The sequence below is a fragment of the Schistocerca gregaria genome, chromosome 2 (assembly GCF_023897955.1).
Source record: "Schistocerca gregaria isolate iqSchGreg1 chromosome 2, iqSchGreg1.2, whole genome shotgun sequence".
Taxonomy (NCBI): domain Eukaryota; kingdom Metazoa; phylum Arthropoda; class Insecta; order Orthoptera; family Acrididae; genus Schistocerca; species Schistocerca gregaria.
This window is the reverse complement of record NC_064921.1, coordinates 791,105,787-791,127,919: the sequence shown is the minus strand read 5'-3', so window position 1 is coordinate 791,127,919 and position 22,133 is coordinate 791,105,787. Positions and strand designations below refer to the sequence as shown.

Sequence of the window (22,133 nt, the reverse complement as noted above, 5' to 3'; positions counted from 1 at the left end):
GTATCCTTCTTAGTTAATGTTCTTTATCTGCTTCTTTACACAAACCTTTAAAGACGTGTCATCTAAAACTTTGCATTTTAATAGAATTCCATGACTTTCTGCTGTTCGATAAATATTCTGGAGCTGGTGTGCTGTAATGATAGTTTCAGTAAGGGTTTAACTGCCTGCCTGCCTGGCTAGCCGCTTGGTCTAACGCGCTGTTGCCCAGGCAGGAAGGTGTGCCAGTCCTTGACACGCATCCGATTAGTGTCGAGGTCCGGTGTGCGGGCTAGCCTGTGGATGGTTTTTTTAGGCGGTTTTCTATCTACCTTGACGAATGCAGGCTGTTTCCCCTTATTCCGCCTCAGTTAAACTGTGTTGGCAGTTGCACCACAAACACTGTTTCACATGTGTGTACTATAATTACTGTCTGCCCCGGTAGCTGAATGGTAAGCGTGACGGATTGTCAATCCTCTGGACCTGGGTTCGATTCCCGGATGTGTCGGGTTTTTTCTCCGCCCAGAGACTGGGTGTTGTGCTGTCATCATCATCATCATCCTCATCGACTGCAGGTCGCCGAAGTGGCGTCAGATTGAAAAACTGGCACCCGGCGATCAGTCTGCCAACGGGGGAGGCCCTAGCCATACGATTAAATAAAAACCATAATTACTCTACTATGCAAACATTTCGGGTTACACTAGTCTGGAATGAGACGTTCCTGGGGGACGGGGGAGGGGGTTGTGTTCACTGGTGGCCGAACAACACAACCACCATGGGTTCAGTGTGCTGCAGCCGTGGGGTGGGTGGGCTGCTGTGGCCTGTTGTTGGGTGGTGAACCACTGAGGGCTCTGGTGGGACAAAGCCTCTCCGTCGTTTCTAGATCCCCAGTTTCATTCATTCATTCATACATACATACATAGGTTAAACAGACCTTTTTCTGTAGAACTCTTGGCGAGCTATTCAGAACTGTGATCGTAATTTTTTGCAAAATGGCAAATACTATTTTATTCGCATAATTTTGCAGAGTTGTTTAAATTTTTACAGACAATTCCAGAACTACAGGATATCAATCAAGAACTCTGGAAAAGGTACATTTCTCGAACGCAGAGTGCCAACTTCACCAGATATTGGTTTGCATTTGTTTCTATTTCCTCCGTTGCAAACCAGGCTTAAGAGTAGCTGTAGTGTGATGGAGTAGTGATACTGGAGTACACGTGATGAGACTAATGTGTGGTGATGTTGGCAGCATGCTGGATGCACAGAGCCTCCTGATGGCGAGCCGCGTCAACCGAGCCTGGTTGAGTCTGAGCCGCGAGGCACTGCTGCGGGCGCATGACTACAGAGACACCTGGTGGCTGGACGCCCCCAACTGGAAGCACCTCTCCCAGCTGTCGGCGATCCTCGCTGGTAAAGTATCGCAGTCACACCCATAGAGTAGAAATAACTGTGGAGTGAGCATTCAGATACGCAGAAGAGATCCCATACTTTCTTCCAAGAAAATGGGGTGCCCCAGGGCTCTGTGCTAAGTGTTGCACTGTTTGCCATTGCCATAAATCCAATTATGGATTCTCCTTTCTGATGCCTTGGGATCCCTCTTCGTCAACGATTTTGCGATCTACCACAGCTCTCAACGGACCAGCTTTCTTGAACGACGTCTACAAGGATGTCTCGATCGCCTCCACTGCCGGAGCATTGAAACCGACTTCCGCTTTTCTCCCAGACCATCTGTGTAAATTTTTGGCCTCGTATGGAGTTCTATCCCCCCTGGCTACATCTGTTCCCTGCTGGCCTTCTGTTCAGACTGTTCTGGTCTTCCCGCTTTTCATATCTTTCGGCTAGCTGTCTGCGATCCCTCAACACCCTTCATGTTCTGAGTGGTACCTCCTGGGGAGCGGACAGAGTGGTCCTCCTCCGCCTATATTGCGCGTTAGTGTGCTCGAAATTGGACCGTAGAAGCATAGTTTAATCCTCTGCACGGCCGTCTATTCTTCAGGGCCTAGGTTCTCTCCACCACCGTGGATTGCATTTACTGTCTAGAGCTTTTTACATTAGCTCCGTGGAGAGCCTTTACACTCATACTGCTGAACCACTGCTGTCCAATCAGCACGCTTTCCTTCAGAGTTGTTTACGCTAGTAATGTCTTCCATGCTTGCTCATCCGACCTGTGCCCTTTTTTTCGACTCCTACTTGGATTTAGGGTATGCAGGTGGTCCTTCCTCTCTACCACCTCTGGGAGTCCACTTCCGTCAAATGCTACACTCTCGTTCCTTCCAATTTCCTAAAACTTTCTTTTGACAAATGGGGGTATGATGCCACCTTGGCTTCGCCCCTGGACCTACCTTCTCTGTGACCTTTGTCAGCTTCCCAAGGATAGTACACCCCCTCCCCCCCAATATGGGTGCCTTATGGGGAGGGACGCCTTATGTGGCGCATGAGTGCCCTTAGATTCAATCTTTTGAATCTCTTGTCATGGCTTTGCATCTCCACCTGCAATTCAACTATTTGGGCGAGGACACTTTCTAGGGTATGCCATCTTCTTCTGTTGTCTCCTGTCTTCTTTCGACCCATGACAATATTTGATTTCTGTGCCCAATATCCAGCACTGTAGCCAGTCTGTTGTGGTGGGGCCATCATGTACCCATTTGGTGGTAGCCCCCTGATAACAAAGGGATCGCACTTGCTGGTGTCTGAGCGAACTCCCCATGTATGCCAAGGAGTAGATCCTTGTCTTCCTGGGGCCTCATGCCAGGTGGCGTTTGCTGGGAATAGGTGGCGCCCGAGAGGAGAGCCCCTGATTGGAGTGGGTGGCATCAGGGCGGATGACCCGTGATGAAGCAGACTAAGGCATCTTTGCTGGGGACTGTATGGCGCCAACAGTCTCTAAGAAGGGCAAGATAGAGTACAATGCTGACAGATATAACCCTAAATCGTTTCCCTCCATCGGTACACCATGGGAAGCACGTAGGGCTACAGGAAGGAGCCATATTCGCCTCAGTATTTAGTCTGTAGCAGAGTGGATGGGAACTCCTTTCTACCTAAGAACCCTCAATTTTTTGTTGAACATATTGAGGATAAGTTTGGGGAAGTGACAGCACTGTCAAAGATGAGAAGTGGTGCAGTCTTGATTCAGACAGCATCCCCAGCCCAATCCTGGGCATTACTCGTTTGTGACTGACTGGGTGATATTCCTGTTTGTCACTCCCCATAAAAGCCTCAACATGGTCCAGGGGATTATTTTCCATCGCGACCTCCTTTTACAGTCTGACGACAAGCTCCATGACACTCTTGAACAGTGGATGTTCATTTCATACGGCATGTTTACAGGGGACCCAAAGACAACAGGGCTGCTACTGGTGCCTTCATCTTGGCCTTTGAGGATGATTCATTGCCTGAAAAGGTCAAAGTGACAGTTCACCACTGTGACGTTAAACCATACGTCCCTTCCCCTATGTGATGCTTTAAGTGCTGGAAATTTGGGCTCGTGCCTTGCTGCTGCACTTCCAGCGCCACACGTCGAGACTGTGGACACAGACTGCGTCCAGATACTCCATGTGCGCCTCCTCCCATTTGTATCAACTGTGGAGAGCAGCGCTCCCCCTGCTTGTCAGATTTGACAATACTCCAATAGGAGCAGAAAATCGTGGAGTAAAAGACCCTGGACCGGTTGACTTACCAAGAGGATAAATGTAAATTTCAACTATTACACCCCATTTGGTTGACATCCACACATGCTGCAGCTACATTACCATCGCCATCACAGGTACCACTCATACCACACTCTGTGCCATGAACAGTGGGCCCTCTGGGCCTCCAGAATACACCTGCCCCCTTGGTGGTAGGGGAAAGTCTCCTTCTGTTGTTCTCAAAGTACCTACTTTGGGAGCAAAGGTCACCCAAATGCAGGGTATATCAGTCCCCTCCCCATGCCGGAGAAGCAACAGCCTCCTCCAGTTTCTCTCATGTGAAAGGGGTCCCTTGGGTACCTCTCTCCCAAGGTCTCCACTAATGCCACAGCAGACACTCGCAAGGGACTAAAGAAGCCAAAAGCTGCTGGACAAAGAGCTTAAAGGTCTTTCTTTATGCCTAGACAGCCCCTAAACAGAAGCGAGAAGGCAATAAAACTAAGAAGTCTGCTAAGAAAACGGACCCTGTGGTGGCCCCAATGTCACCACTTTCTAAAATTCTGCACCTGCAGATGAGGTGGAGATCTCAGTGTCCCCTTAGGACCTGGATCTCACTGATGCCTCATCCACAATAGAAATGAATACAATAAATTCGTGGCAGCAGGTGACCCTGAGGCGTAACCTACCTCCTTGTATGCTTCATGCCTTCCCAGACTCATGACAACGTCATCCTCCAGTGGAATTGCAGCAGTTTTTTCCACCACTTGGCTAAGTTATGGCAAAAGTTAAGCTTTCACCTGCTTTCTGCATTTCCCTCCAGGAAACCTGGTTCCCAGTAATGTGTAACCCCTGCCCTCCACGGCACTATAGTGATTATAATAGTGTTTCTAGTGGAGTTAGCGTTTGTCCTAAACGCAGTCTGTAGTAAACCTGTGCCCATTCAAACCCCTCTTGAAGCTGTGGCTGTCAGGATAAGGACGACACACGAAATAACTGTTTGCAATGTATATCTTTCTCCAGATGGTGCAGTACCCATGAACGTATTGGGTGCACTGATTGGTCAACTGCCTAAACTTTTCCTCCTTCTGGGTGATTTTAACGTGTATAACCCATTGTGTGGTGGTGTCATGTTTACTGGCTGAGGTAGGGAGGCGAAAATTTGCTGTCACAACTCGACCTCGACCTCTGCCATTTCCATGTGGCTCATGGCGCTTACTCGGCCATTGATTTATCCCTAGACAGCCCAGGACTTCTCCAATCTGTCCACTGGAGAGCCCACGATGACTTGTGTGGTTGACTACTTTCCCATCTTCCTGTCACTTCCCCAGCGCCATTCCCCTGGACGTCTACCAAGGTGGGCTTTAAACAAAGGAGACAGGAAATCTTTCACCTATGCTGTCACTGTTGAAACTCCCCCACATGGTAACATCGATGCAATAGTTGAGTGGGTCACTAGAACGATCGTTTCTGCAGTGGGACCCTTCTTTAGGGTGACCCTGGCGAAAGTAGGTACCTAGCTGGTCGCCAGTAATCGCTGAGGCCATTAGAGCATTGGCGAGCCCTACAGCGACATAAGTGGCACCCTTCCCTAGAGTGTCCAATAAATTTTAAATGGCTCCATGCCTGCGTTTGCCAGCTTATAAAACGACGGAAATGAGAATATTGGGAGAGGTATGTCTCGACCATTGGGTGACATACGTCACCTTCCAAAGTCTGGGAGAAGATCAGATGTGTTTGTGTGTACCAGACCCAGACAGGTGTCACTGACATTAACATCAATAGCTTGTTATCTGCTGACACAAAAGTATTTACCGAGCGCTTTTCGCGAGTTTCTGCATCAGAGAATTACCCCAAGCTTTTCGCACCCTCAAACAGCGGATGGAAAGGAAAGCCCTCTGGTTCACTGAACATTACAGTGAACCCTATAATGCTCCATTTACAGAGTGGGAGCTCCTCTGCATCCTGGCACATTTCCCCGGCACAGCTCTTGGGTCAGATCGGATCGACAGTCAGATGTTTAAACATCTCTCGTCTAGCTAGAAGCGACATCTCCTAGTCATCTTCAACTGGATCAGATGCGATGGCGTACCATCATTCCAGTGCTCAAATCCGGCAAACATCCATCAGCCTCACTAATGTTCTTCGCAAGCTGTAAGATTGTATGGTAAATCAGCACTTGGGTTGGGTCCTGGAGCCACGTGGCTTGCTGGTTCCATGTCAGAGCGGCTTCCGCCAGGGTTGCTCTACCACTGATAATCTAGTTTACCTCGAGTCTGCCATCCAAACAGCCTTTACCAGATGCAGACACCTGGTTGCCGTCTTTTTTGATTTACGAAAAGCTTACGACATGACCTGGTGACATCATATTCTTGCCACTTTATATGAGTGGGGCCTCCAGGGCCTGCTCCCGATTTTTATCCAAAATTGCCTATCGCTCCATACTTTCTATGCCCAAGTTGGTGCCTCCCATAGTTCCCCACCATATCCAGGAGAATGGGGTTCCGTAGCTCTACTTTTAGTGGCCATTAACAGTCTAGCAACAGCTGTCGGGCCGTCAGTCTCACCTTCTCTGTATGCCAACGACTTCTGCATTTTGTACTGCCCCTCCAGTACTGGTGTTGCAGCCATCCACAAGGCTCTAACCCATGGCTTCCTGTTTTCAGCTGCGAAGTCATGTGTCATGCACTTGTGTTGGTGTCTTACCATTCATCTGGAACCAGAACTTTACCTTAATGAATATCCACTCACTGTAGTGCAGACATATCGATTCTTAGGACTGGTTTTCGACGCCTTATTAACTTGGCTACCTCACCTTCGTCAGCTTAAGCGGAAGTGCCAACAGCACCTCAATGCCCTCTGGTGCCTGAGCAACACCAGCTGGGGTGCAGATCGCTCTACGCTGCTGTAGCCCTGTGGAGCCCTTGTTCAATCCCACCTTGACTATGGGAGTCTGGTTTATGGTTCGGCGGCGCCCTTAGCGTTGTTTACTCGACCAGTGTGCCACTGTGGCGATAGAGTGGCAATGGAAGCTTTTAGAACGAGTCTGGTGACCAGCGTCCTGATGGAGGTGGGAGCCCAGAGCCCCTCCATTGAAGCTCCGGCGTGTGCAACTGCTCGCCAGTTATGTTGCACACATTCGTAGTTCTTCCGTGCATTCAAATTACCATCTCCTTTTCCCACCCATGGTGGCTTATCTTCTGCATCAGAGGCCAAGTTCAGGCCTCAAGATTGTGGTTCGCATCTGTTCTCCTGTCTGAAGTCCTTGCCTTTACCACCTATACTCGAGGTCCATTCATGTACACCTCCACGGTGCACACCTAGGCTGAAGCTTCAACTGGACCTCTCACATGGTCCTAAGGACTCAGTCAACCCTGCGGCTCTTCGCTACCATTCCTCTCGATATTTCACATTTACTGGGGCCATGAGGTGGCTTACACTGACGGCTCGATGACTGCTGGTCACGTAGGCTTTGCATATGTTCATGGAAGACATATTGAATAGCACTCCATGCCAGATGGCTGCAACGCTGGTGGTCATTTCTCATGCCCTGGCAGCTCGTTTCTTCTTGTACTGACTGCTTGAGCAACCTACATGTTGTCAACTAGTGCTGCCCCGCCATCCTTTGGTAGCGACCATCCAGGAGTCCATCTTTGTCCTGGAATGGTCCAGTCATTCCGTGGTGTTTGTGTGGACCCCAGGCCATGTCTGAATCTCAGGAAGTGAACTTGCCAACAGGCTGGTCAATCAGGCTACACCGAAACTGCTTCTGGAGATCGGCATAACCGTAACTGACCTGCGAGCATTATTATGCCGCAAGGGTTTCAGGTTTGGGAGACAGAATGGCATAATCTCACTACCCACAAAAAACTGTGCCATTAAGGAGACCACGAAAGTATGGAAGACCTCCATGTGGGCCTCTTGTAGGGACTCTGGTTCTCTGCCAGATCTGCATTGGCCATATGTGGCTAACACATGGCTACCTCCTCTGTCGCATCCCTGTGGCTCTCACATGATTGTCATCCACATCTTAGTGGACTGCTCACTTTTAGCCGCCCTGCGGCGGACTTACAAACTCCCCGGCACCCTACCTTCGGTGTCTCAACATCAGATTTAGTTATACGTTTTATTTGTGAGGTTTTTTTATTCTACCATTTAAGGGTGGGCGTTTAGCCTTCGCTCAGAGGCCACCACCCTCCCTCCATTTTAACTCTGTCGCACTTTCTTTGCATTTGCTTGTCTTGGTGGTCTTTCCACTACGTGTGTTCACCTCGCCTTGTTTTTTTGGGGTGGACATTTTAATGTTGCAGAGTGGCTAGATTATGATCTTATTTAAGATCATCATCTTTCATTATCGTGATTAGCCAGCTCAGACCATCTGCTCTATGGTTTTAATACCTCCTTCTACTTTCTCTTGTGGTGTATGTTTTCCCGTTTTTTTCATTCCATTCGTTTTCTTTTTTCGTGTGGTTCCCCATTCCTTTTCCCCCTTTTACTTTCTCAAACGAAGCCTTGCTTGCATCAGGAAAAAGGGACTAATGATCATGTAGTTTGGTACCTTTATACCCCAAACAAACCAACCAACCCACTGCTCTGTCATGGGCGGTGAGACACCTTTTACTTCAGTGCCCCTATTTTAATCCACTACGCTCCCGTTTACAACTGTCAACTAACTGGTATGTCTTCTCTTTTAGCAGATCACGCGTACTCATTCGATTGCGTCCTTGAGTTTATATGTGTTAGTGAGATGACATCGTTCATTTGAAGTTCTTTTTGGGAGGAGGGCGTGAACATCCCCCCTTCAATAGCACTTTTCTAAGATTTCCTTCTGATTTTACTTTCCCTCCTCCTCGAGTTTAGCTTCCATTGCTGCTATTTAAATTCCTAGTTTTCCCTTCACTAAGCCACAGAATGGGCGCTAATGACCACAGCTGTTTGGCGGCATAAAACCAAAATAAAAAACAGCTATGACAACATTTTCTACTTGCCACCGAGTGGTCAAAACAGGATCCTGTTGCATTAACTCAGCTCATCCTGTTGCATTAACTCAGCTCATCCTGTTTCTGAGCAGGACGCAGGAGGTCTTAGAAATAGCATTCAGTTCCAACTTAAACTGGTACGGTCACATGGACAAACAGGGAGGATGGGGCAGAGACTGAGGAACAGTTAAAAGATGCAGATAGCTGTCTAAAACCACACTGGAGCTTTTTTTGTATGACGTCCTTAGCAGACAGGTTCGAAAAAGGTGATTCATGTCGAGGTCTGCGAGTGCTACGAATATGATGCACCACTGTCTGTAATCATTAGACATCTCCATACGATCCAACGCAAGTATGTGTTTAAATGGAGAGACTTGATTCCTAACTGCAGACAGCATTTCTAGCAGCATATCATTGTGGTCGGAAGAGACAGTGTGTTGGTCATCGAATTTTGTACACTACGTACGACCTCAATCTAGCGTTGCATTTTAAAGTGGTTCTCACATAACCCACCATCTACTGTATGTGATCATTCTCTGTCAACCGTCATTCTCGTCTATAAGCCTGTGACTCTATCACAGTATCTCTGTTACTGTCTGCATGGTATTGAGATAGAATGCGTTACAAACAGCGTTTGTTAGCTAGAAAATATCTAGTTGCAGCAAGGAGGAGTTACATATATTGGCTTAATATCACGCTCCTTAGCCGAATCATTCCAAATTCGGTGATACGGATGTTTTTATTAAGAGCTCACACCGGCAGTGACGTGCACCAGCACTTTCGGTCTGTTAAAACACACTGCGCAATTCCAGACTTCGTGTATTCAATCTCGCGGTATTTCTGTGGAAGATCACTTCATTCGGAAATAATACCATACCTAGATTTATAAAGCATGTATAGTTTCTAACATGGATATCAGCGACGACTCTTGTGTATGTCCATAGAACCAACACCGCTTTTATGTTGGGTGACAGTAACAGTCGTTGTGATAACGTTTTTAATATGCGGTGCTTATGCGAAATGTATGTTGCCAGTGGTCAGCTTCAAATGTCTGTTCTCAGTAGTGTTTCTCGAAAAGAATGTCGTCTTCCTTCCAGGGATTCCCATTTCAGCAACCTGGTGAGTGTACTCAGACCGCCAGGAAAAAAAAGTGCCATGCAGAGAGACTCTCTTGATCAATTTAATTAGCTTGTCAATTTGATAGCAATGATGTACCACCTGGCGGATGCAAGCGATGGCTAGCGTACCGCGGGCATCATCAGGGAGTGGGGGTGGTAATCAGGTGTTTTTTCGTTGTGGCAATATCTTTCAACGAAATCCCTGTCTTCCACCTAGCAGGGAGAGACGACCATCGTAATAAAATCAGATGTAGTACCGGATTTATAAAGTGGTAAGTGGTATAAACGTGATATTTTCAACTTTTTTTTATGCTGTTACCTTAAGAGACATCGTATGTGGGCGAGGCATATGGTTACTGAGTTCGAAAGTGAGGCGGCATCTTGTGACAGAGGTAGATCCTAGCACGCTCCGTGATGAGCCAAAAATGAGTTTAATATTCTACTCTACATCTACATTTATACTCAGCAAGCCACCCAACGGTGTGTGGCGAAGGGCACTTCACGTGCCACTGTCATTACCTCCCTTTCCTGTTCCAGTCGCGTATGGTTCGCGGGAAGAACGACTGCCGGAAAGCCTCCGTGCGCGCTCGAATCTCTCTCTAATTTTACATTCGTGATCTCCTCGGGAGGTATAAGTAGGGGAAGCAATATATTCGATACCTCATCAAGAAACGCACCCTCTCGAAACCAGGACATAAAGCTACACCGCGATGCAGAGCGCCTCTCTTACAGAGTCTGCCACTTGAGTTTGCTAAACATCTCCGTAACGCTATCACGGTTACCAAATAACCCTGTGACGAAACGCGCCGCTCTTCTTTGGATCTTCTCTATCTCCTCCATCAACCCCACCTGGTACGGATCCCACACTGTGGAGCAATACTCAAGTATAGGTCGAACGAGTGTTTTGTAAGCTACCTCCTTTGTTGATGGACTACATTTTCTAAGGACTCTCCCAATGAATCTCAACCTGGCACCCGCCTTACCAACAATTAATTTTATATGACCATTCCACTTCAAATCGTTCCGTACGCATACACTCAGATATTTGACAGAAGCAGCTGCTACTAGTGTTTGTTCTGCTATCATATAATCATACAGAAAAGGATACTTCTTTCTATGTATTCGCAATACATTACATTTGTCTATGTTAAGGGTCAGTTGCCACTCCCTGCACCAAGCGCCTCTCCGCTGCAGATCTTCCTGCATTTCGCTGCAATTTTCTAATGCTGCAACATCTCTGTATACCACAGCATCATCCGCGGAAAGCTGCATGGAGCTTCCGACACTACTACTAGGTTATTTATATATATTGTGAAAAGCAATTGTCCCATAACACTCCCCTGTGGCACGCCAGACGTTACTTCAACGTCCGTAGACGTCTCTCCATTGAAAACGACGTAATGTTCTGTTTGCTACAAACTCTTCAATACAGCCACACAGCTGGTCTGATATTCCGTAGGCTCTTACTTTATCAGGGGACAGTGAGAAACTGTATCGAACGCTTTCCGGAAGTCGAGGAAAATGGCCTCTACCTGGGAGCCTGTATCTAATATTTTCTGGGTCTCATGAACAAATAAAGCGAGTTGGATCTCACACCGTCGCTGTTTCCGGAATCCATGTTGATTCCTACAGAGTAGATTCTGGGTTTCCAGAAATGACATGATACGCGAGCAAAAAACATGTTCTAAAATTCTACAACAGATAGATGTCAGAGGTATAGACCTATAGTTTCGCGCATCTGCTCGACGACCCTTCTTGAAAACTGGAACTACCTGTGCTCTTTACCTGTGAAGCATGACGTAACAGGTATTAAGCTGATGAAGATAGTTTTTTTTTTTTTTTTTTTTTTTTTTTTACCTTATGAGAGAACACTAAGCGGAAATATAGACTATGACATACGGTTAGAAGATTTTCACAAGTAACGATACTTAAGCGATGTCAAAACATGTGTATATTTTTTGTCTCTTCAGAAATAACGCTTTTAAAAGGGAGTAATCTACATTTCACATGAGATTAGAAGTGTATGGCTAACACCGGTTTCTCGGATTGGGTAAAGTGGATTTTTAAAATTGGGTGGTTTATTTCTAGGTGGAATTGGTTAGAACTACGGTATACATCCAGTGCACTGCGGCTGGTGGCAGGAGTGGTCACGAGGCTTTGGCGTCGGAAGTCTGGGATTTGAGCCTGTAACAAGCTGTTAGGTACAGAGAATGCACCGACCTGTCTGATGCTGGCCATGGCAGTAGGGGCTGGTGAAGTGATCAGTCTGTTGGGTGAGTGGCGACAGAAGACGATATGCATGTTGCGTGAGAAGACTCCATGTGACAGGTGTCTGCACTGGACTATTATTCCCACTCCCCATGTAAATTGATCAGTTGACTGCTTGGTGACAGCCTCTGACGTCTGAGTGTTCGATGCGGTGGGCGTGTGGATGCCAGGGGATGACCACGCAGCTGCTGGCATGGCTGGTGCAGCTGTGGGTGTGGGTTTCTCCCAGCTGCTGCGGGTGGGGCTACACTGCAGTCGGCAGATGGTGCGATCTTCAGGATCAAGTCTCTGTGTGACCAGTAGGATTTTTTCACCAGATTTGTTTAGTGGGAATGTTGTGGTGGAGGAGGGTGTTTGTATTCTCAAACGTCAGACAAGACCTCTGATTCCCCCTGCGGGTTCGGGGGTTAGAACAGGCCTGAGGTATTCCTGCCTGTCGTAAGAGGCGACTAAAAGGAGTCCCTCCCCCTCAAGGGGATAGTTAGCGCCTCCGTCCGGAGACGGACGGTTTCACGACCTATATTTGCGTTCATTTTGGTTTTTCACTTCTTCTGGTTTCTTCCTTCCTTTGGTTGGTTCCTTTCTTTGTTCTTCTCCATCTCACGGTCTTACTTACTCTTCTCGTTGCCTTCTTCTCGTTGCCTTCTTCTCGTTGCCTTCTTCTCGTTGCCTTCTTCTCGTTGCCTTCTTCTCGTTGCCTTCTTCTCGTTGCCTTCTTCTCGTTGCCTTCTTCTCGTTGCCTTCTTCTCCTTCTCTGGTCTCCGCTTCGGCGTTTGAGGCAGTCTGTCCTTTCCTTCCCTCTCCTTTTTTTCCTCTCCTTCCTTCCTCCCTGTGCGTGCCTGAAGGCCGACCCACGCGTTCGCACGCGTTGCTGGTGACGGGGTAACGCGTAATTCCCCGCCCTGGGTAGACAAGTAAGGAACGCACGTACCCCCTGGTAAAGGCCAGGCTCAGGGAGGGGTGATTGCCTGAGCTGACACCTTCCGACCATGCCGATTGGTCCCTCCGTCCGTTTCTCGGGAGGTGTGACCTGAGGTGTGAACAATCACCTAAGGCGGGAGTGCCCTCTGAGAGGGTCCCCACAAGGAAGGAGCGCGCCATCGGAGATGCTGGCAATCATGGGGGATTCCTCCGCAATGGATTCTTCTTCTTCTTCTTCTTCTTCTTCTTCTTCTTCTTCTTCTTCTTCTTCTCCTCTCTCTCAACTTCTGCCCACAAACGGAAACTTGACCAGCCACCAGTGACAAAAGTACTACCGCCTGCCCCACAGTTCCTCGTAGTTTCTCGATTCGAGGATGGAAAGGATTTTTCCTCTGTCAACCCTTCCGTTATCCAGAAGGGCGTAGATGCCATAGCCGGATCGGTCAAGTCTTGTACCAGGTTGCGTAATGGTACCTTGTTACTAGAAACTGAGAGCGCCTTTCAGGCACAAAAACTGCTTCGGGCCACACTCCTGTACACGTTCCCTGTCCGGGTGGAGACTCACCACACTTTGAATTCGTCTCGTGGTGTGGTATATACTAGATCACTCGACGGATTGACTGACGAGGAGATTGTCTTTCCTCGCTGAGCAGGGCGTGACGGCTGTCCATGGGTCATAAAAGGTCAACAATGACCTTGTACCGACCGGGACACTTTTCTTGACCTTTGATAGTGTTCAGCTGCTGTCGCGCATCAAAGCGGGCTACGAGGTTATTTCTGTTCGCCCCTAAGTCCCTACACCTACGCGCTGCTACCAGTGTCAGCGTTTTAATTACACTCGCCAGTCTTGTTCCAATGCGGCTACGTGTGTGACTTGTGGCAGGGTTGGCCAAGAGGGTGACTGTCCACCTCCGTCTGCTCATTGTGTGAACTGTCACGGTGACCATGCAGCGTCGTCCCTCGACTGTCCCATCTACAAGGAAGAACGCTGTATCCAAGAAATTAGGGTCAAAGAGAAAGTCTTCACCTCGGCTGCTCGCAAGCTATTTGCTAGTAGGAAGCCCACGTTGCTCCCAGCGGGGAAGTACAGTACTGTCCTCGCCTCTCCTCGGACTACCAGGGAGGTAGCGACGCAGACATGCGATCTGACCTTCAGCACTACGGTCGTCCGTTCGGCCAGTGCTAAGATCGCCCGGTCGACGTCTCCTCTTCCTCCCGTCGCCCCTCCGACACAAGCACCTTTATCAACTTCTGCCAGGACGATGACCCAGTAGTCCGATGAACGGGCCTTCAAGAAGGAACCGTCTCGTGCAGACCTTCTACGTACCTCGACCTCTCAGCCGTCGACCAATCCTTCCACAAAACGACCTTCCAAGAAGGCTCATAGGATGCACAGTTCTCCTCCCCCGCCACGGCGCATTTCTTCTCCTGCGCCACCCAGCGGTTGCCGCCCCAGGCCGTCATCCGTTTCGCCTGGCCGCACCGCTGGTAGCCGACCATCTGGCCGTTCACCAGCGGAGGAAGCTCCCCCTCCCGGCCATCTTTACAAGATTGCCGATGAACCTATAGAACAAATGGACGATGACCGTTCGCCTCCTGCTAGTGGCGGCAGTGCTCGCTCGAAGCCGGGCCCTCAGCGGCCTTCGCTATGACACCTTCTTGCATCTTCTTCTCACGATGGCACTTATTCACTGGAATATACGCAGCATTCGCTCCAACCGAGAGGACTTGAAACTGCTGCTCCGCTTGCACCGTCCGCTCGTTGTAGCCCTCCAGGAAACGAAGCTACGCCCATGCGATCAAACTGCCTTGGCACACTACACCTCTGTGCGTTTTGACTTACCCCTGTGGCAAGTATTCCGGCTCATGGAGGGGTTATGTTGCTGGTTTGGGATGATACCTACTATGATCCCATCACATTGCACACCGGCCTACAGGCAGTTGCCGTCCGCATTACTCTTCCCACTTTTACATTTTCCATTTGTACCGTTTACACTCCATCGTCGTCTGTCGTTACCAGGGCAGACATGCTGCAAATTATTGCTCAGCTACCTACACCATTTTTGTTAACTGGAGACTTCAATGCTCATCATCCTCTTTGGGGCTTTCCAGCAACCTGTCCGAGGGGCTCCCTGTTAGCAGACGTTTTCAACCAGCTCGATCTTGTCTGCCTCAATACTGGCGCCCCTACTTTCCTTTCAGACACCTCTCACACCTATTCCCATTTAGACCTCTCTGTATGTACTACCCAACTTGCACGCCGGTTTGAGTGGTATGCGCTTTCTGATACATATTCGAGCGACCACTTCCCGTGTGTTATCCATCTCCTGCATCATACCCCCTCTCCATGCTCAACTAGTTGGAACATCTCCAAAGCAGACTGGGGGCTCTTCTCTTCCAGGGCGACCTTTCAGGATCAAACCTTCACAAGCTGCGATAGTCAGGCCGCACACCTCACCGGAAGTCATTCTAACTGCTGCTGAATATTCCATCCCTCACACTACTTCTCCACGCCGCGTACCGGTCTCCTGGTGGACCGCGGCATGTAGAGACGCCTTACGTGCTCGTCGACGTGCTTTACGCACCTTTAAACGCCACCCTACAGTGGCGAATTGTATCAATTACACTCCTGGAAATTGAAATAAGAACACCGTGAATTCATTGTCCCAGGAAGGGGAAACTTTGACACATTCCTGGGGTCAGATACATCACATGATCACACTGACAGAACCACAGGCACATAGACACAGGCAACAGAGCATGCACAATGTCGGCTCTAGTACAGTGTATATCCACCTTCCGCAGAAATGCAGGCTGCTATTCTCCCATGGAGACGATCGTAGAGATGCTGGATGTAGTCCTGTGGAACGGCTTGCCATGCCATTTCCACCTGGCGCCTCAGTTGGACCAGCGTTCGTGCTGGACGTGCAGACCGTGTGAGACGACGCTTCATCCAGTCCCAAACATTCTCAATGGGGGACAGATCCGGAGATCTTGCTGGCCAGGGTAGTTGACTTACACCTTCTAGAGCACGTTGGGTGGCACGGGATACGTGCGGACGTGCATTGTCCTGTTGGAACAGCAAGTTCCCTTGCCGGTCTAGGAATGGTAGAACGATGGGTTCGATGACGGTTTGGATGTACCGTGCACTATTCAGTGTCCCCTCGACGATCACCAGAGGTGTACGGCCAGTGTAGGAGATCGCTCCCCACACCATGATGCCGGGTGTTGGCCCTGTGTGCCTCGGTCGTATGCAGTCCTGATTGTGGCGCTCACCTGCACGTCACCAAACACGCATACGACCATCATTGGCACCAAGGCAGAAGCGACTCTCATCGCTGAAGACGACACGTCTCCATTCGTCCCTCCATTCACGCCTGTCGCGACACCATGGAGGCGGGCTGCACGATGTTGGGGCGTGAGCGGAAGACGGCCTAACGCTGTGCGGAACCGTAGCCCAGCTTCATGGAGACGGTTGCGAATGGTCCTCGCCGATACCCCAGGAGCAACATTGTCCCTAATTTGCTGGGAAGTGGCGGTGCGGTCCCCTACGGCACTGCGTAGGATCCTACGGTCTTGGCGTGCATCCGAGCATCGCTGCGGTCCGGTCCCAGGTCGACGGGCACGTGCACCCTCCGCCGACGGCGGCGGTGCACAAATGCTGCGCAGCTAGCGCCATTCGACGGCAAACACCGCGGTTCCTGGTGTGTCCGCTGTGCCGTGCGTGTGATCATTGCTTGTACAGCCCTCTCGCAGTGTCCGGAGCAAGTATGGTGGGTCTGACACACTGGTGTCAATGTGTTTTTTCCATTTCCAGGAGTGTATAAACGATTACGTGGGCAGTGTCGTCGTATTTTTAAAGAAAGCAAGAAAGCCAGCTGGGCTGCTTTCACAAGCACCTTCAACAGTTTTACTCCTTCTGTTGTCTGGGGTAGCCTGAGCCGGCTATCTGGCACTAAGGTCCACCCACCAGTTTCTGGCTTGACGGTCGCGAATGACGTCGTTGTGGCCCCTGAGGATGTCTCCAATGCCTTCGGCCGCTTTTTCGCAGAGGTTTCGAGCTCCACCCATTACCCCCCTGCCTTCCTCCCCCGAAAACAGGCAGAGGAGGCTCGGCCACCTAACTTCCACTCCTCGAATTGTGAAAGTTATAATGCCCCATTCACCATGCGGGAACTCGAAAATGCACTTGCCCGGTCACGGTCCTCCGCTCCAGGGCCTGATTTTATTCATATTCAGATGCTGAAGAACCTTTCTCCTGCGGGTAAAGGTTTCCTTCTTCGTACTTATAATCGCATCTGTATTGAGGGACATGTTCCCGCATGCTGGCGCGAGTCTATTGTTGTACCGATTCCTAAGCCGGGGAAGGACAAGCACTTGCCTTCTAGTTATCAACCCATCTCGCTTACCAGCTGTCTCTGTAAGGTGATGGAGCGAATGGTTAACTCTCGGTTGGTTTGGCTGCTCGAGTCTCGACGCCTACTTACCAATGTACAATGTGGATTTCGTAGGCGCCGCTCTGCTGTTGACCATCTGGTTACCTTGTCGACCTTCATTATGAATAACTTCTTGCGGAAGCGCCCGATCGCGGACGTGTTCTTTGATTTGGAGAAGGCTTACGACACCTGTTGGAGGGCGGGCATTCTCCGCACCATGCATATATGGGGCTTTCGCGGTCGCCTCCCTCTTTTTATTCGTTCCTTTTTAATGGATCGACAGTTCAGGGTACGTGTGGGTTCTGTCCTGTCAAACACCTTTTGCCAGGAGGATGGGGTGCCACAGGGCTCCGTTTTGAGCGCCGCTCTCTTCGCCATAGCGATCAATCCAATAATGGATTGCCTCCCAAATGATGTATCAGACTCCCTTTTCGTGGACGATTTTACTATCTATTGCAGCGCGCAGCGTACATGTTTCCTGGAGCGCTGTCTTCAGCGTTCTCTTGACCGTCTTTACTCCTGGAGTGTCGCCAATGGCTTCCGTTTTTCTGCCGAGAAAACGGGCTGTATTAACTTCTGGTGCTACAAAGAGTTTCTCCCACCGTCCTTACGACTCGGCCCCGTTGCTCTCCCATTCGTGGAGACAACAAAATTTTTAGGTCTTAAATTTGACAGGAAACTTAGTTGGTCGCCACATGTCATATTTGGCTGCCCGTTGTACCCGTTCTCTAAATGTCCTCCGTGTTCTCAGTTTCACGTCGTGGGGAGCGGATCGAACCATCCTACTTCGCCTATGTCGGTCGATCGTCCTCTCCAAGCTGTATTATGGGTGCTTTGTATACTCCTCTGCACGGCAGTCCATCTTACGCCGCCTAAACTCCATACAACATCGGGGTTTACGGCTTGCGATCGGAGCGTTTTATACTAGTCCCATCGAGAGTCTTCATGCTGAAGCCGGTGAATTGCCACTCACCTACCGGCGCGATATACTGCTTTGTCGTTACGCCTGTCGGCTACTGTCAATGCCCGACCACCCATCGTATCGTTCCTTATTTGACGACTCTCTCGACCGTCGATACGGGTTATGTGTCTCTGCCCTGCTACCCCCTGGAGTTCGCTTTCGTCGCCTCCTTCAACACCTTGATTTTTCACTCCCTGCAACCTTTAGAGTGGGCGAGAGCCACACGCCACCTTGGCTCCAGGCTCAGGTTCGCGTTCACCTTCACCTCTGCTCGCTCCCAAAGGAGGTTACCCCCGCTTCGGTATACCACTCCCGTTTTGTCGAACTTCGTTCGAAGTTCATTAATATGACCTCCATTTATACAGATGGCTCTAAGACCAATGACGGGGTCAGGTGTTTTTTTTATTGACGGGGCACAAAGTTTCAAATACCGGCTACATGGCCATTGTTCGGTCTTCACAGCTGAGCTCTTTGCCCTCTACCAGGCTGTTCTTTACGTCTGCCGCCACCGACATTCTGCTTATGTCATCTGCTCCGATTCTCTGAGCGCCATCCAGAGCCTCAGTGATCCGTATCCGGTTCACCCTTTCGTGCACCGGATCCAACGCTCTCTTCAGCAGCTGGTGGACGACGGGTCTCCATTTAGCTTTATGTGGGTTCCTGGTCATGTCGGTATCCCTGGGAACGAAGCTGCAGATGCCGCGGCCAAGGCCGCTGTCCTCCAGCCTCGGACGGCTTCTTGTTGTGTCCCTTCATCAGATTGTAGCAGGGTCATTTTATCGCTGTGGCATGCCGATTGGGCTGCACTTACGGACAACAAGCTTCGGGCCTTGAAACCTCTTCCCGCAGCTTGGACGTCCTCCTCACGTCCTTCTCGGCGGGAAGAGGTCGTTTTGGCTCGGCTACGAATTGGACACTGCCGGTTCAGCCATCGCCATCTGCTGACGGCAGCGCCGCCGGCGCCGTTCTGCCCATGTGGGCAATTGCTGACGGTCCACCACATTTTAACGTCCTGTCCGGATTTCACTACTCTGAGTCTTGATCTTGGCCTGCCATGTACTCTGGATGCCATTTTAGCGGATGACCCAGGAGCTGCTGCTCGTGTTCTTCGTTTTGTCAACTTGACACACCTGTCTAAGGACGTTTCATTATGCTGTAGTTTTTCAATCCTATGCCTGTTAATACGTCTTTTATAGTGTTGTCCCTTTTAGTTGCTGTTTTAACCTTGTGCCTCGCGGTACATTCCTAAATTAGTCAGGGCGCTAATGACCATTGCAGTTGTCCGCCCTAAAACCACAAAAAAAGACCTCTGATATATTTAGCACTACGTCTGGGAACACTATAACAAGTCTGACAGTCGCCACTGCCATGAGCGGCACTCTTCAAAAACGTGCTCTCAACTGGGCTGTAGTAGCCCAAGCCTTGTCAAATTCCAGCAACACAGCCTCTGACCAGTAAGATAATAACTGTCCTAAATTAGATGATCGTCCACAGATAAATAGATAGAATGGCCATTATTAGCCTAGTTGTCGATCTCACAATAGTAACAAAAATCGGGATCACTACCAATCAAACGACTGGAATCGGAGCATAACAATAGAGGGCATAACTCACAACCTAAAACTAGACCAGAAAACTAAATACGACCAGATTTAGCCTTCCCAGCCCAGACAGAGTATGCTGGGGCATGACTGACGCAATAGTAAATTGGTAATGACGTGGTTCAAATATGTGGAATGAATTGTGCATTGAAGAAAATTGTTCAAAGAACTCTGAGCCTGAAGTACAATCTACAGTACATGCAATGATTAGCAAATATTCTGAAGTTCCAATCGTGGACACAGACATTAAAGCTGTCAGCTGGCTTCTTTCATACAATTTGACCATACCAAGAAACCAACATTACCAGTGAATGGATGTTGGATCTTGGATGCAGTTAGTGCCGATCCAAACCAGTGAAGGGCACGTCGTGTTACAAATTAAAATATAGGTAATGAAATTGGAGCAATCGTTCGTGGTAGTCGACGGTTTAACGACCAGTTGTATGGAATGAATGGATTTTTGAGTCCAGAGGTGTGCTGGAATCGACCTTCGTGCTGGCCACCTACATCTAAGAGTACGTTGTGATGACATTAAGAATTCTGTCATGTGGATCTTGGGTGCTTTTGCCAAACAGTAAAATTGTAATACATTGGCAAACTCACTGATAATACACATGATTTGTACTGGATGCCAAGCCATTGCTAATGAATCTGATTATTGCAGTGACATTCAGAGAATTCAGTTCACAGATGTTTTGCAAGAATTTGAAGTAATATTTGTAGAAGGACCTGGAGGCATTCATGGGTATGAATGTAAACTGGATGCCCATCCTCACAAAACATATGGTTGTACGTCCTACAGCATCCCCCCTGGCCAAGAGGTTAACCATTACTAAGGAGACCAGGAAAATACTATCTTGGAAAATTTTGGGACCCTCACGGAGGCCATATTCTAGCCTGTTACTAATAATTCGTAAATCTGACTGGGGTGTCAGACTTGTTCTAGACGCCAGAGCAATAACTAAAATTCTTGTTCCTATATGGATCTGGTCGGAAAACATCAAAGAAAAATGAGTTTTTGCAGTATGAAACTCTTAACTGGCACTGACCTCCTACTGTCATACTCTCAGATTTGGAAAAAGTCATGCAAGTGCACTTTGACATTTGTCAGTCACAGTCAGCAACTAAATAAAGTTGCAGACACTTCATTTAAATGTTCACTGGTGGTTTTTATAACCACTTTGGACACTGTTTTTGGTTGCTTGATCAAATCAGTTTTCATAGAAGATTGCTTATTGCTATCTCTGTGGGGTGAGAATACCTTGCATTATTGCATAAGGCTCTACTAAGATTCAAGGACTCTGGCTACCTTCAGAAGCCACAGCATCAACTCACTGGGTCGTATTTCACCAGAAGATACACAGCATGACCAAAGTAAATTGTGGAGTTAAGAACTTTCCTGTTCTCAAGACTCAGTTACTTTGCAGCCTTATAGCCTTTTACCAGTGGTTTCTGCGGAGTCAACTGCCCAACAGTGGAGATTTGCGAGGTTTACAAGCTTTATGTAATGCAAACATTCTTTGTCCTCCTGACATTACTGAAGACTTCAGTCTCGCGACAAATACATACAGTCTCGGCCTTGGCACAAGTTCGTTTCAGATTCGTAACATTGAAGGTAAACCAGTGGTACATAATATAGGTTTTGCCAGCTGTGAGAGGTCACATTGCAGCACTGAGCTAGAAGTGCTTGCCACTGTGTGGGCCTTTAGGTGGTTCTGATATTACCTATATGGGCATTATACAAAACAAATCTGTTAAACTGTAAACTGCTGCACACATGTTTAGCACGTTGGTTGTGTTACAGGAATAGGACTTCGAAATTCACGTTCCATGCAAATTCACGTTCCATGCAAATTCACTGTAGTAGCTAATGCAATTTCACACCTGTCTGAGAACTTTCATAAAGTGCCCTTGCGTACTGATCCTGAAGTTTGCTTCAAAATACACCTTATGAAAGATGACCTTAACCGGCAATGTTTCCAGAACTTGCGGAAGGACATGTCCGCTATGAAAGGCACTAACAAATGTTGGCAGAAATAAAAGAAAAATAGCTATGTAGACCTACGGAGTCCCTGACAGTGGATCATCAAATACGCCCCCCCCCCCCAGGGTCCCGCCACTCTTTGGTGGGTTCATGCTTAGCTACTATGATGCCCCAGAATTTGCAGCGTTTTTTTCCCTTCCGTGCTGCATGTCTATACTCTTCCTTGGGAATATGTCCAGGATGTTATTGGGAATGTTCTGGGTTGT

General features: G+C 48.7%; 1 protein-coding gene across 1 annotated transcript in view; it reads left to right on the top strand.

Annotated features, from left to right (window-relative positions):
• Nucleotides 1-22,133, top strand: part of LOC126336498 (uncharacterized) — an 89,587-nt gene that overhangs the window by 29,534 nt on the left and 37,920 nt on the right. Inside the window, exon 2 of the mRNA XM_050000246.1 lies at nt 1,226-1,386. Within this exon, the coding sequence (XP_049856203.1) occupies nt 1,226-1,386 (161 nt within the window). The remainder of the gene's footprint in view (nt 1-1,225; nt 1,387-22,133) is intronic.